This window comes from Penicillium cataractarum, assembly GCF_028827025.1.
Source record: "Penicillium cataractarum strain IBT 29864 chromosome Unknown utg000004l, whole genome shotgun sequence".
NCBI classification, from domain to species: domain Eukaryota; kingdom Fungi; phylum Ascomycota; class Eurotiomycetes; order Eurotiales; family Aspergillaceae; genus Penicillium; species Penicillium cataractarum.
In genome coordinates, this window is record NW_026622740.1 from 3,438,926 (window position 1) to 3,452,203 (window position 13,278).

Consider the following 13,278-nt stretch of genomic DNA (forward strand, 5'->3'; position numbering starts at 1 on the left):
GCGATGTGGATTTGCGAATATTACCTGGAGCGGACCTGGACTGTGGGGAACTGGGGAAGGCAGTCAACTGTTGGATCACTAGTCGCAAGCCAGGTTGAATTATCAGCTTCACCTAATAGGTCAACATTGGTTGGGGTATGTGCCATTGGGACTAGATGGTGAGCGGTACTTAAGGTCATACTGTTGCAGTGATCTCGAATCCCCCAAACTCGTCAAACGTTTTTCGAGATCATACAGAAGTGACCATATCCTTCGATGCGGCAAGATGTTGGACGCAGAAGTCATAATTGTCGGCGCTGGCCCTTCTAGCATTGCGCTGTCGCATACTTTGAAGCACAAGTTGGGATTAAATGACTTCACCGTAAGAGCCTCACTCCAGATCGAGGGGAATTACAGACCCATATCTAACTTTGGTCAGATATACGAGAAGACGGATGGACCGGGTGGTGTATGGAGGTCAAACACATATCCTGGAGTGTGAGTAGCAGTCCACGGGGGCACAGTTCAGGTTCATTGACCATTATTCAGAGGCTGTGACGTGCCCACAATCTTGTACTCCTTCTCTTTCAACCTGAATCCCAACTGGTCTAAGGAGCTATGTGAAGGCTCGGAGATCTTACAATGTGAGTCTAAATAAAGTTCCTGTGCTGGCAAAAACGCGATTTGAAACAATATTCTGACCCAACGCGAATCAGACATGGAGTCCACCGTGGACAAATTCGACTTGCGCAAGCACATGCACTTCCACATTGAATGTATTTCTGCAAATTGGAACGAAAAGGGGTTCTGGGAAGTCCACCTCCGAGATCTTTTAACCAATCTCGAGTATACCAGAACCGCCAAGGTCTTCATCTCAGCCGTGGGAGGTATTTCCAAACCCCGAGACACCAAGTTCCCGGGAATGGAAACCTTCCAGGGTGAGATCTTCCATACCGCTCGCTGGAACCACAGCTATGACTATCGAGGCAAGCGGATGGCCATCATAGGCAACGGATGCAGTGCAGTGCAAGTGGTTCCTGAGGTCGCCAACGATGTTGCATTTGTCAAACAGTATGCCCGCAGCGCGCAGTGGTATCATGAGCGTCCGAATCGGAGTTTCACGGCGTTGGAAAAGTGGTGCTTCCGCTATATTCCTCTCCTGGAGCGCTTTATCAGACTTCGCATCTTCCTCGCCAGCGATCGGATGGTCGCAGCCTACGGGTCCACAGTGGAAGCTGAAAATCTGCGAGCCAAAGCAGAAGTCCATGCACGAGACTACATATACTCTACGGCGCCTGCGAAATACCATCATTTCCTTGTTCCGGACTTTCCGCTAGGTATGTTTGCATGCTTAATATCTTCAAGACATCTGTTGATTGGATATAGGGTGCAAGCGTCGAATCTTTGATCCTGATTATTTGGAGACTCTTCACAACCCTAAGGTTGAGCTAGCGCCCCATGGAATCGAGTCAATCGACCAGACAGGCATTACTAGTACCGATGGTGTGAGAACCGAGTTTGACGTCATTGTTCTCGCAACAGGCTTTGAGGTCCAACAATTCCTAGTGCCAATGGAAGTCTACGGACGAAATGGGCGCAGTCTCTTCCAGCAATGGAAGGAGAATCGAGGAGCCCAAGCTTACATGGGCACCTATGTACATGGATTCCCAAATTTTGCAACCTTGTGAGTAGTTCATTGCGTAGGTGGAAACATTCGCTCTAATCATCCAGCAGATTTGGACCGAATACCTTCCCAGCCCACAACTCCGTCCTCTTTGCAGCTGAGGTACAGGTCGCCTATATTGCCAGAACGTTGATTGCCCCTTTGATTGATCGTCGCATATCGACACTGGAGGTGAAACAGACTGTCGAGAACCAGTGGGTGAATGGTATCCATGCCCAATTGCGAGGGGGAGTCTTCGAGGCAGGATGTTCAAACTGGTATATTAACAGCAACGGTCGGAACTCTGCTTCGTGGCCCGGATATGCGTCGACATTTTGGAAGCAGTCAGTGCAGCCGCAGTGGAATGTCTTTATCAAGATGCCTCATTCGCGATGGTGGGTTTTGCATCGGCTCAAACGCTTGGTTGTGACGACCAGCCCCCAAGTCTACGCCTTGTTGGGGCTCATTCTGTTGCTGAATTCGCAGAACACCATTGTGGCGACGACAGTGAGCAACGTCCTTGGTGCTGCTGGATCATTTGTGAATGTCTTCTTGGGCTATTGATCATTTTGTTAGATAATTGGTTAGAAAAACGTGTGTTTTCCTTTTTTAATCCGTCTGTCTATGATTTCCATTTGCCTTATAGACGTTATATCGTTATCACTCCTGAGTAGAGTGGCTTGGCTTCTGTGTTTTCCTTCTTTTTACGCGCTAAATGTACAAGTGAATCAAGTGAAATTATCGAATTGTGCTGAAGTTAGATAGTTCAACATCCTCAGAGGCTGCTTAAGCCTTACCCATCTAACATATGTTGTAGATGACCACTCAACTATCAACTAAGGATTTGCAGCTCTATGAGATCTCAAGTAGAGGTTCCATCACTCACAGTACCCTTGTTTTCCTGGAAGAAATACGACATTGGCATAAACGAGCTAATGTCTCCATCGACTACGGATGTTTGGTCCTCGTGGTACATGTAAAAGACGATATCACAATTGAAATAACAACGTCCTCGTTATCACGAGTTATACTTATATTCTGATATGAGAGTTCCTTCTGCGCGGTGAATCGCAATGCTCAATCTATATAGACTGTATCTGAATCTAATATGAATCTAATTTACATCAACTCCAAAACTGACTCCGCATACCACACCATTCCAAATGTCCCCGATCTAGTGAATTCCAAGCAGCCGGTATGATTCTCTTCCCCAGTAACACGACGCTCAAGTTCTCTCCTCAAGCTCAATCGCGACTTTGCCATCTTGATTCTCGCTATCGTCGCTCGCATGGGTTGTCAGAGTATGCAGCTGGATAGGCTCTTTCACAAACAAATTGTCAATCTCCTCCATGGTCAGGCGTGCAGTTTCTGGATAGAAGAGGTACAGCAATGGAGCCCAAGTGAAGTTCAACACCGCGAAGATGATGTATGTGCGCCAGGAGATATTTGTAATCGCCGACGGAACAAACTCCACAATGGCAAAATTACATGTCCAGTTCACGGCGGATGCTATCGCACAGCCACGGGCGCGATTCCTGAGGGGAAGTAGTTCAGGAGCGTAACTCCAAGGGACACCCAAGTAGCAGGCTCCAAATGCACTGAAAGTTTTGTCAGATTGGGTTGAATGAATTGAATTCTTGGGGACTCACGCCATGTAGAGGAAGAAGAAAACGACTGACGCCTTGCTGGCATTTGTATTGTTGAGAGATAGAAGAATAGCCACCAAAGTCATGCTCAGGCTTTGAACAAGACTTGTGATGATGAAGGGCTTTCGTCTGCCCCATCTATCGATGAAGAAGAATGCGTAGGCAGAGAAGACGACGAAGACTACACCAACTAAGCCCGAGATCAGAAGAGCCATGTTTGCAGCAAGTCCGACGGAGTTTGCCAAGAGATATGGTATGTAATACACCAAGGCGTTGATCCCGGACATCTGTTGAAAGACCATGATTCCGCATGCTAGGATGAGGCGTCTACAGATAGAATGGTCAGCAAAGATGAAAACAGAGAAGAGTTTTCAGAGATGAACATACTTCCTGTTACCAGTGACCTTGTTCTCCCACAATTCAGCCCACTTCAACGGTCCCAGTGCTTGCTCTGCATTCAAAGCAAGCTGAATATCCTGGCACTTGGCTACAACAGCGGGGGTCTCGGGAGTTGAAGTTTTTGATTCCAAGCAAGCAAGAACATCCGTTGCTTCATCCACTCGTCCTTGGGTGATCAGCCACCGAGGTGACTCTGGGAGAAAGATTGCCTATGTCACACAGAGTTAGGGGTTACGCGACCCGATATATAATAGCACATCGGCTGAACGACTGAGATCTCACCATGAATAATGTGGCACCCGCGAAGAGTAGTTGGATGGCAATCGGCAAGCGCCACTGTATGGAGCCACTGGTGTATGCCATCTACAGATAGTCAGTACAGCTGCCCTGCCGCGGTATCTCGGTAGAAGAGCGTACTTACCCCATAATCAAACCAATAACTCAAGCAAATGCCAAGCTGCAACAGTGAAGAAGATTGAGAGTCAATGAACATTCTAGATTCAGTAAAAATGAGAGGCAATTGTATCTTACCCCGATCATAGAACCTGAGATGGCATTCAAGCGGCCTCTGGCGTAGGGTTAGTCGGACAAAGCAACAAATTGGATTCAACATCCGGTTCTGACCTGTTATGAGAACCAACAATTTCAGAGTTCCAAGCTAGATACTTCTTAGTCTCTCTCTCTCCCAGTAGTAGAAAGTGTATAGTTCAACTTACTCGGGACTGTCGCTGTGGAGATGCCGTTTCCAACACCTGCGATGATGCGACCTGCTATCATTTGTCCGCCTGAACTGTTCAGTTGCAAAAATAGTATGTCAGTCGCTCGAATCCTCCTCATGCACGCTCCGACGGATCAACTTACAAAGTACAGGTTTGCAATATGGCTCCCACTATAACAATACTCAGACCAATCATCGTGGACCATCGTCGTCCGAGTTTCTCGCCATAGAACATCGTCATCAGACTGCCACCTAAGCAACCCAGATCATACTGGAGTAGACAGTTAGGTATGGAGCGGACTTTGTCGTGTCATTGGATAATACGTTTGCCTACCACAGCAGTGATGGTTCCCAGTTCGCTCGCACTAGGATTTCCCAGGGTCGAAAGAAACAATTTCCCTGAAAGTACACCACCAAGCACTCCTGGATATCGGCCATTAGTTGAGATGTCCACTGTATAGCGAGGAATATTCAATTTCTTACCTTGATCCCATCCAACGAGGAGAAATGCAATTGATGAGGCTGAAGACATTGCTCCAGCGAGCATGCTTCCACGAGCCCCGAAAAAATACCCCATGCTGGCAACGATTACTGAAGTCTGTAGTGATGAGCAACAATAAATTCTTATCCCTTCTCTTGGATATCAATCCATCCTTCGGTTCTTATATTCATCGGTATACTTGTCGGACGTAAATTCATAGCTTACCCCGGATTGTGGAGTCGCTATGGGATCTGGGGCAAAGTCTGAAGGAAGAAAGTATGTGAATCCTTCGACTGAGTTCGGTAAGCCAAGGCCACCACTGTCCACGCTCGATTCGATCAGCCAAAACCTTGTGAGGTTTGTTCCGTAGAAAATGACTACTTACAGGAGACATCGTTTCGAGGTGCCGAATATGGAAAAGGCGCCAAGAATATCCACCTACGGCGGCCGATAGACGCCATTTTTCATAACCCCTTGCCATTTTTCAAAACCTATAGATAGAACTGGCAGAAAAACGGCAGAATTACATCTAAACTTCTAAGTCCATCACCATCGAATACTCCTCCATCACCATCGAATACTCCTCCATCACCATCGAATGCTCTTCTATCGTTATTAAGGACTAATATTATAAAGCGATGACTTAAACTATATGATTATTAAGTACATGAATTGCCGACAGTAGTAATTCCCTCCTCTAGTTTAAATATATAGTCTCCGTCATCCTTGTAGTCGCCGACGTAAGTTCCTCCGTGTCACTGGTGGTGTAGCACGTCTTCGCTTGCTTCGTGGTAGGTCCTCTATAATAGGGACCGGGTCTTCCATAATGCTCACCGGGTCTTCCATGATGCTCGCTGAGTCTTCCATAGCTGCTAGCTGTCTTTCAATTGATATCGTAGACCGAGATGGTAGTCCATATGTCATCCTTTCCACGGTGTCTTTTGATCGTTTTATAATAACATGGAAGATCCTTGCCCCCTTCTCCTAGTTGACCAATCGGCATAACTGACCAGAAGTCCACCTAGTAGACCCAGATGGACTAGTTAGTAGGAGATACTGCGCTTCTAATGGTCCTTTCTTTGTATACTGTGTAACCGTCCTAGCTAGGAATGCCTCATCGTCGTGGTTGAATTCGAATTCAATAGGTAGGTAACCTAGTTTTTGTACCAGAGAGTATGCAAAACTACCCATAGTAAGCCATTCCACCGAAGGAATTATATTGGTAGAGATATGTGCACCTAAAGAAGTATATAGTAAGAATATAGAAGTATATGATAGAGAGAAGATAGTATATTACCTTTGATTAGTGTAATATCCTCACCATCTATTAACAAATAGAAGGATGCATTAATTGTTACCTCTTCTAGTAGGCTGCGGCAAATCCGCTCCGTTGGATGTCAAAGTCATATCCGCATCCGCAGATTGCGGACGTTGGATACCACTTCGACATCCGCATCCAACTGTTGGATATCCGCCGACATCCAACGGATGTCCGCAAAATCCAACAATTATCCGCACTAGCATAAAATTCGCTAATTTAACTTATTTTGGCACTTCATGTGACCCTTATACAGCTGACTAAGCACTCTTTTTCCAATCACATTACAGATATATCAGTATGTTATGGTTGTTTATGGTAGAATTACCATCTTATATATAAGCTACTAGTTAAAAGAATATAAAATATGAATACATTTAAGAAGAGATTCTATTCTCTTAGCTATTTATAATAAATTAATTCCTAAGGGATATAGTGGGTAGTGGTAATTTTGATTTCATTAAAGTAGCGGTTCTCGTTATTTTGGTTGATGTTAGAGATATATATTTTAGTGTGTGAAAGTTAGTGTAGATTCTATAGAAGAAGACCATTAAAAGATGAAAACGCTTAATTTGCTATAATATAACTAAATCTTCCAGAGTATAAAATCTTTAAAGCTTAAAGAATTAGGAAATATAATTTAATCAGTAGATTATAATATAAAGATATATTAAAAACATAGTAGATTTATTAGAATTGTTAGACTTCATAATTTTGAATTCGCTCTCATACGGATATTAGTTAGATATTTATTGGATATCCAGCGGATATCAACAAACATCTAATAAATATCCAATTTAATATCAACTTGAATCTTCTAATCCAATCAGAGACCTAGATAGAATATTCTACTAGACTACCTCATTAGTTATTCTCTATACTTAGATAGGGAATATAATATATCGATATTTCATATTCTAGTCGTATCTAAGTCACGGTCGCGCAAGCTACACCTAATAGTTAAGCATCCCCCTAATCTTTCTAGCCTAGTCACTTTAGTAAGTATTCGAATTCTGTATTTCTTATTTCTCTAGTTATATCCTATACCTTACTTCCTCCCTTACCTTACCACTATACCTCGATCCTAGCACTCAGATAGTTAATATCCAGTATCTCAATATACTAAGTCTTTTATAGATCCAGATATCCTACAATCGGACGACTTCCTTAACTTCCCAAGCCAAGCAGGTCGTACTATAACCTCATTTTCTAATTACTCTCTTCCGCCTATACGACACCGTTATACTATTCGTGCACCGGAATCACTTCGTCGTATCGGCAAGCACCTCCAAAAGCATTAGATCCTCTTTAACGATAACCTAACCGACCCTAATATAGAGAGTTCCCGGAAGAGTTTTGTTAAGTAGTGACTAAAGACAGAATTCGGTAAGAAGGAGGACTTACAGAAGTTAATCCAGTGGTAAAGCAAGCAAAAGACATCTAATATTTAGGACTGCTTTAATCAAGTTATATATAAGAAGACTAGTGAGCCTAAGGTGATATATAGGCGCTACCAGGCTATTCTTATTCATCCAAGTCATCGTCGGGCAGGAACGTCTCCGATAAAGATACATATAAAAAGCATTATATATACGAAGCCTTCGGGCTCAAAGAAGCAGGGCATTAATTAACTTCTACAGAATATAGTCTATCTTTCCCTTAGAGCTAGGCCCTTTAAGTTAGGAAGCCTTACTTACACTTCATATATCTTTAGCCGTATACGCAGATATCTTCCTTATTCGATTAGTCTACCTTTCAACAAAAGATTCTTAAATTTATAACTATAGCCCGGCTTCCATTTCGGATCATCGAGCATACTAGTTTCAGAAGTCTTCTTAATTACGCTCGGATTACAGACTCAAAGCTTAATATTCCCTCTACCCGAACAATACGACGACTTCTTAATACATCGGTGGAAGTCTAGCAGCGAGAGATACTCAATAAACTCCCAGATAGATACCGAATCTCAATTACGCTTGATTACTGGACATCTCTATTTAAACAAGCATTTATAGTAATCACTAGTTATTTTATTAATCAAGATTAGAACTATCATAAAGTACTACTTAGGTTTAAGCATCTCTATAGATCACATACTAGTAGTAATCTAAGTAATACTATTATTCAGATTCTATAACACTATAAGATTACCGACCGAGTATTGTTAATCACGACTGATAATACTACAAACAATAATACCATAATAATTAGTATCCAGGAGACAGTCTAGTCCCTTCTTTAATCTAGTAGCTCGATCTTTCGAGTACCCTATATTACTCATATAATCCAGCTCTACCTACAAGAGCTCCTTAGAAAGCTAAAGGCCGTACCCGAGAATAATAAAGCCGAATCGGAGTAGTTAAGTAAGCGAAATTTAGATCTCCAGACAAAGTGTTCTACTCGTTTAATCGTAAATACCCTTAAAAAGGTCTCTTTAATTCTATTCCCTTTCAATAAATTTAACTAATCACTACTATAGGTCCGAGGGTTTATAGTATTTATTAATACAAGCCTATAACGCCGTGAGGCATTCCTAGGGCTACAAAAAAAGGAGCTAAAGATTGTTCTAATTCAAGATATACGCACACGCTAGAACTTAACTTTCTTGATACTTACCCGTACGCGAAAGCTTCAATCTTGCTTTAATAAGTATTATACTATAAATCAATATACTCAGTTTAAGCTTAACGATAAGGAGTAGCACCAGGTTAAGTATCTTCTGTTAATTACTAAGCCTTTCTTTAACTTTACTAATGTCTTATCAAAGACTAGGGACTATATAGTACACCATATCTTTAGCATCTATAACAGACTCTTTACCCACCTTAAAGAGGCTAAGAAGAAGTTAAGATATAAGCGTGTATACTAGAAGAAAAGCATGCTTCGGGCACTTTAGCTAGCACAGAAAAAGCTCTCTAAATATTACAGTAGAACCGATAATAGTATATATAGTACAACCTATGCATTAGCAACAATTCTATACCCATCAAAGAAGCTACGATACTTTGATAATAAGGATTAGAGAGGTAGTGATATTAATTTCATAAGGTAGTATCAAGACATATTTCGAAATAAGTTTATAACTTATCAGAAACAAGCTTAGAGGGAAGCTCACTAACTAGATACCTTAGAGAAGATTAATAATATAGAGGATAAAGAGCTTATAATACTTTATAACTCACAACAAACCACGCTCCCCACTAATAAATTTAATGGCCGGTAAGATAAGGTTACGCGATATCTATCGAAAGGTAAGCCTCTTATTTATTTAATCTATCTACTATATCTAATAAAAAGATTAGGGCTTAGTAAGGGAAACCCACGTGTTTACTAGAAAGAATATAAGCAGGAATTCCTAGTGCTTACTAGAATAGCACGAGATATTCTCTCGATTCCTGCTAGCGGAGTAGGAGTAGAGCGTTTATTTAATTATACTCGTGATATCTACTATTATCGCCGTGGGTAGCTAAGGCTAGACATAATTAAGGGTCTAATACTTCATCACTTTTCCTCTAAATTTAAGCTAAAATAGGCAGAGATCGAGATAATTAAGGAGTATCTCTTATCTAGTGAAGCTACTATGCTTAATCAGAGCCGTCTATCTCCACCATCACTTAAGTTTATAGAACCGATTAGTGACAATAAAGAGGAAGGATGCTAAGAGGAGCTACAAGAGGAGGATTCCGATAATGATATAGATGAACTAGCGATCTCTTACTCCTTAAAGCAGCCTATAGATAGTTTAGATCTAGATAATAGTGCCCTACTAGAGGAAACAGCATTCGATAGTACACAGACCCGGACAGGAAGGATTCGGAAGAAGCTAAGGTTACCAGACGGATTCGAGATGGGGAAGCCATAGTATAACTATATAATACGCTAAATAAAGCAGTTAAACAGTGAACTAATTCGATATACTATTAGAAATAATTTCTGTATCGCGAACATGTAATTAATTCGATAATATATAATACTGGTAGTACAGAATATTACCTTAAAATCTGCATAAGATGTGTATGCCTAATCAGATCGCGAGACTTGGCATGTTTGTACTGTTTTCGAATCCGCTAGATATCCGCGGATATCCAACTTTCTGAAGCCTAACTCCGCATCCAATCCGCGCGGATAGTTGGATATCAGAATCGTATCCATATCCGCAATCTGCGGAGCGGATGCGGAGCGGATTTGGATTTTCGCGGATGCTGCCGCAGCCTATCTTCTAGTGGTAGTAGTGGTGGTATAGTTGCCTGTGGGCGTCCAATATAAGCACTGCGAACCTGGCTAGCAGTACCAGAAAGCAATTCAAAACGAGAATTAAGCTGTGATGGTACACGCGAAGCCGATGCTGGAATATGCGAAGCCGATACTGGAATACGCGAAGCCGATGCCGGAATATACGAAGCTGATGTCGAAATATCTGATATCGATGATGATAATGGTGTTGGTGTAGCTGTTGGTGTTCTTGTTGATGATGATGTAGATGAAGAAGGATCTGTAGTTGCTAATATAGTCTCTAATAGCTGTTTAAGAGTAGCCTATAGAGCAGCGAGGGGGATAGATGGTTCAGATGCCATCCTAGTAGATAGAGGAAGATAGTGAATAGAAGACACAATATGTTCGATCGAAGAGAGAATATGTACGATGGAAGAGAGAATATGCCCGAGAGAAGATAGAATATGCTCTGCCGTCTTCTAATCCTAAAAGAGTTCGGAGGCTTATGCGCCCTGATGCCATTGACCGCTCGGACCCCATGAGAATGCACCGGTAGGTTTCATACTTAGTGCTAATATAGGCAAAGTACCTGATTGGTAGTGTAGAAGGGCCCTCGCACGCATAGTCTCATATACCTTCCGATATGGCTGCTTTCTATCACCTAGAAGCTGAATGAGAGGGTCTTCAGGGTCAAACGGCTCGCCCACTTCTTGCTGGCCAATTTCTACCATTTGTAGACGGCACCAATCTAGTGTAGAAGGCGGAAGGTATTCAGTAGGATCCCATTCTGCCACATCCTCCTGGAGCCTAATAGTATAAGATAAATTAATCATAGTATACGATGAATTGACCATAGAATAGAAGGAATTAACCATAGAATAGAAGGAATTAACCATAGAATAGAAGGAATTGACCATAGAATAGAAGGAATTGACCATAGAATAGAAACATACCTCTGGAGAAGAGAAGGGTCAAAAGATTCCTTGCAATCAGGAGTATCTTCGGTAGGATAGTAGTAATTCATTATTGGTTTACCAGAAACGATATGTGGCCGCTTAGGCTGTTTACGAATCGGGTGTACATTCCATATACTGCTCACGTATGATTGAACGCGAGATCGTAGAATAGGCATGTAGATGGCAAGAAGTACTATCTAGACATTTTTTAGTAGGGATTACTAGGTAAAATTGTCGATAGTATACCTCTACTTACCTACTCAGGAATGCATTGCTTTGAATAGATTCCATCGCCTAAGAGTATATTAAAATACTCATGATAGACGAAGATACTTAACTGTGCAAGCTGCCCCCACCAGGATTCAATACGCTGATTGTCAATACTGCGCCCGTAGATAAAGTAGTTTCGAAATCGAGAAACTAATGATGATAGAGGAGTATCCGATGGAAGTGGAGGAGTATTCGATGGTGATGGAGGAGCATTCGATGGTGATGGAGGAGCATTCGATGGTGATGGAGGAGCATTCAATGGTGATGGGGGAGCATTCAATGATTCTCGTAGAGCAACATGGGCATCGCCAATTAATACCGTCTCACTACCAAGATCAACCCGAAGCTTTCGTGGTATATACCCATTCGATTTCACACAATCAAGATACTGCCGAAGGACACTTACTGCAGTACGTGCAGATATCCCAATATATATCCATATAACATATCGAGAGTGGCCATCAATTGCTGCGTAGATTTCAATACCAAAAGGTTCTAATTTCATATAGCCATCAAGATGCCAGATTGCATTAGGCCCATCGCATATATAGGCACCTCGTCGGCGTTGAAAGCCAGACCGGCGGTCATCAATTCCATCTGGGTTGATAGTTCGGTAGATTTCGTAGGCACGATCTCTATTAGAATCATTAGTAACGAATATAACCATATGACCAATTGATATGACCATATGACCGATTGACATGACCATATGACCGATTGACATGACCATATGACCGATTGATATAACCATATGACCGATTGACATGACCATATGACCGATTGACACGACCATATAATACTTACTTACCTTGCGATGAAAACTCCCTGGCTACGCAGGTGAATTTGCTGGTAACGTCGGCCATATCCTTCAATATCTCCAATCTGATCCTCTGCAGTAAGAATCCTCTCAATAAGTCTTTCCTGAGAGGCTCGCTCAGCAGCATTGTCAACACGTAGCTTAACACCAAGCTTCTGCCGTATACGACAAAGAGAACGTTCAGATGATGGTATCCCCATCTTTTGTAAGAGACGAAGGATTTCCTTCGTATCTAACGATAGCTGAAGAAGGTTATATACTATCTGATTGCGATTGATCTCATTAGGACTATCCTTTTGGTAGTAAGCCCGTGGAGTATGAAGACCCCATGCATTTCGCCGCCGATGTATAGTAACAGGAGAGATCCTAATACCATATGTATTTAGCAAGAAAGCACAGATATCCTCATTAGTAGAATTCGTATGAACAAGCCTAGTAATTTCCTCCTGGTAAGGATCAAGATTGACAGGAGGCCGAGGCATAGTATATAGTAGTAATAATAGAAGAGATCAATGGAGGATTATTTAATGATGATGGAGGAGCATTCGATGGCGATGGAGGAGCATTCGATGGTGATGGAGAAGCATTGGGTGATTGCTTAGTTATATAGGATAGTTGATGGCGGTGACAAGGGCCTGCTAGGCTAGTCTACTTATGGGGGCGGTAGTAGGGGCGGAAGGGGTTATGAAAAATGGCGCGTATCGTCCGCCGTAATCCACCCTCATGGGTCATTCCGCTGGTGCTAATTTCACGTAGCACTGACTCGGGACACTTTCCACAGAAGACCAGCTAGATGAAGCGCCGAAGTCTTGATTTCCA

General features: G+C 42.3%; 5 protein-coding genes across 5 annotated transcripts; 2 read left to right on the forward strand and 3 right to left on the reverse strand.

Annotated features, from left to right (window-relative positions):
- Positions 1-265: 265 nt before the first annotated feature.
- N7496_005723 (flavin-containing monooxygenase) lies at positions 266-2,206 on the forward strand (the record flags this gene model as incomplete). The annotated part of the gene is made up of 6 exons (XM_056698652.1): positions 266-361; positions 419-477; positions 529-623; positions 696-1,316; positions 1,366-1,663; positions 1,714-2,206. 6 exons carry the CDS (start codon positions 266-268, stop codon positions 2,204-2,206), a joined length of 1,662 nt encoding a protein of 553 aa, XP_056557177.1.
- A 661-nt stretch (positions 2,207-2,867) lies between these two features.
- On the reverse strand, positions 2,868-4,982 carry N7496_005724 (general substrate transporter; the record flags this gene model as incomplete). The annotated part of the gene is made up of 11 exons (XM_056698653.1): positions 2,868-3,240; positions 3,292-3,615; positions 3,676-3,896; positions 3,970-4,050; positions 4,109-4,144; positions 4,219-4,255; positions 4,312-4,345; positions 4,404-4,477; positions 4,549-4,676; positions 4,740-4,828; positions 4,889-4,982. The coding sequence occupies 11 exons, from the start codon at positions 4,980-4,982 to the stop codon at positions 2,868-2,870; spliced, it is 1,491 nt and encodes a 496-aa protein (XP_056557178.1).
- A 4,802-nt stretch (positions 4,983-9,784) lies between these two features.
- On the forward strand, positions 9,785-10,066 carry N7496_005725 (uncharacterized protein; the record flags this gene model as incomplete). Its single annotated transcript, XM_056698654.1, has 2 exons — positions 9,785-9,839; positions 9,867-10,066. The coding sequence occupies 2 exons, from the start codon at positions 9,785-9,787 to the stop codon at positions 10,064-10,066; spliced, it is 255 nt and encodes an 84-aa protein (XP_056557179.1).
- An 853-nt stretch (positions 10,067-10,919) lies between these two features.
- On the reverse strand, positions 10,920-11,548 carry N7496_005726 (uncharacterized protein; the record flags this gene model as incomplete). The annotated part of the gene is made up of 2 exons (XM_056698655.1): positions 10,920-11,223; positions 11,370-11,548. 2 exons carry the CDS (start codon positions 11,546-11,548, stop codon positions 10,920-10,922), a joined length of 483 nt encoding a protein of 160 aa, XP_056557180.1.
- An 80-nt stretch (positions 11,549-11,628) lies between these two features.
- Positions 11,629-12,941, reverse strand: N7496_005727 (uncharacterized protein; the record flags this gene model as incomplete). The annotated part of the gene is made up of 2 exons (XM_056698656.1): positions 11,629-12,277; positions 12,451-12,941. The coding sequence occupies 2 exons, from the start codon at positions 12,939-12,941 to the stop codon at positions 11,629-11,631; spliced, it is 1,140 nt and encodes a 379-aa protein (XP_056557181.1).
- Positions 12,942-13,278: the final 337 nt, after the last annotated feature.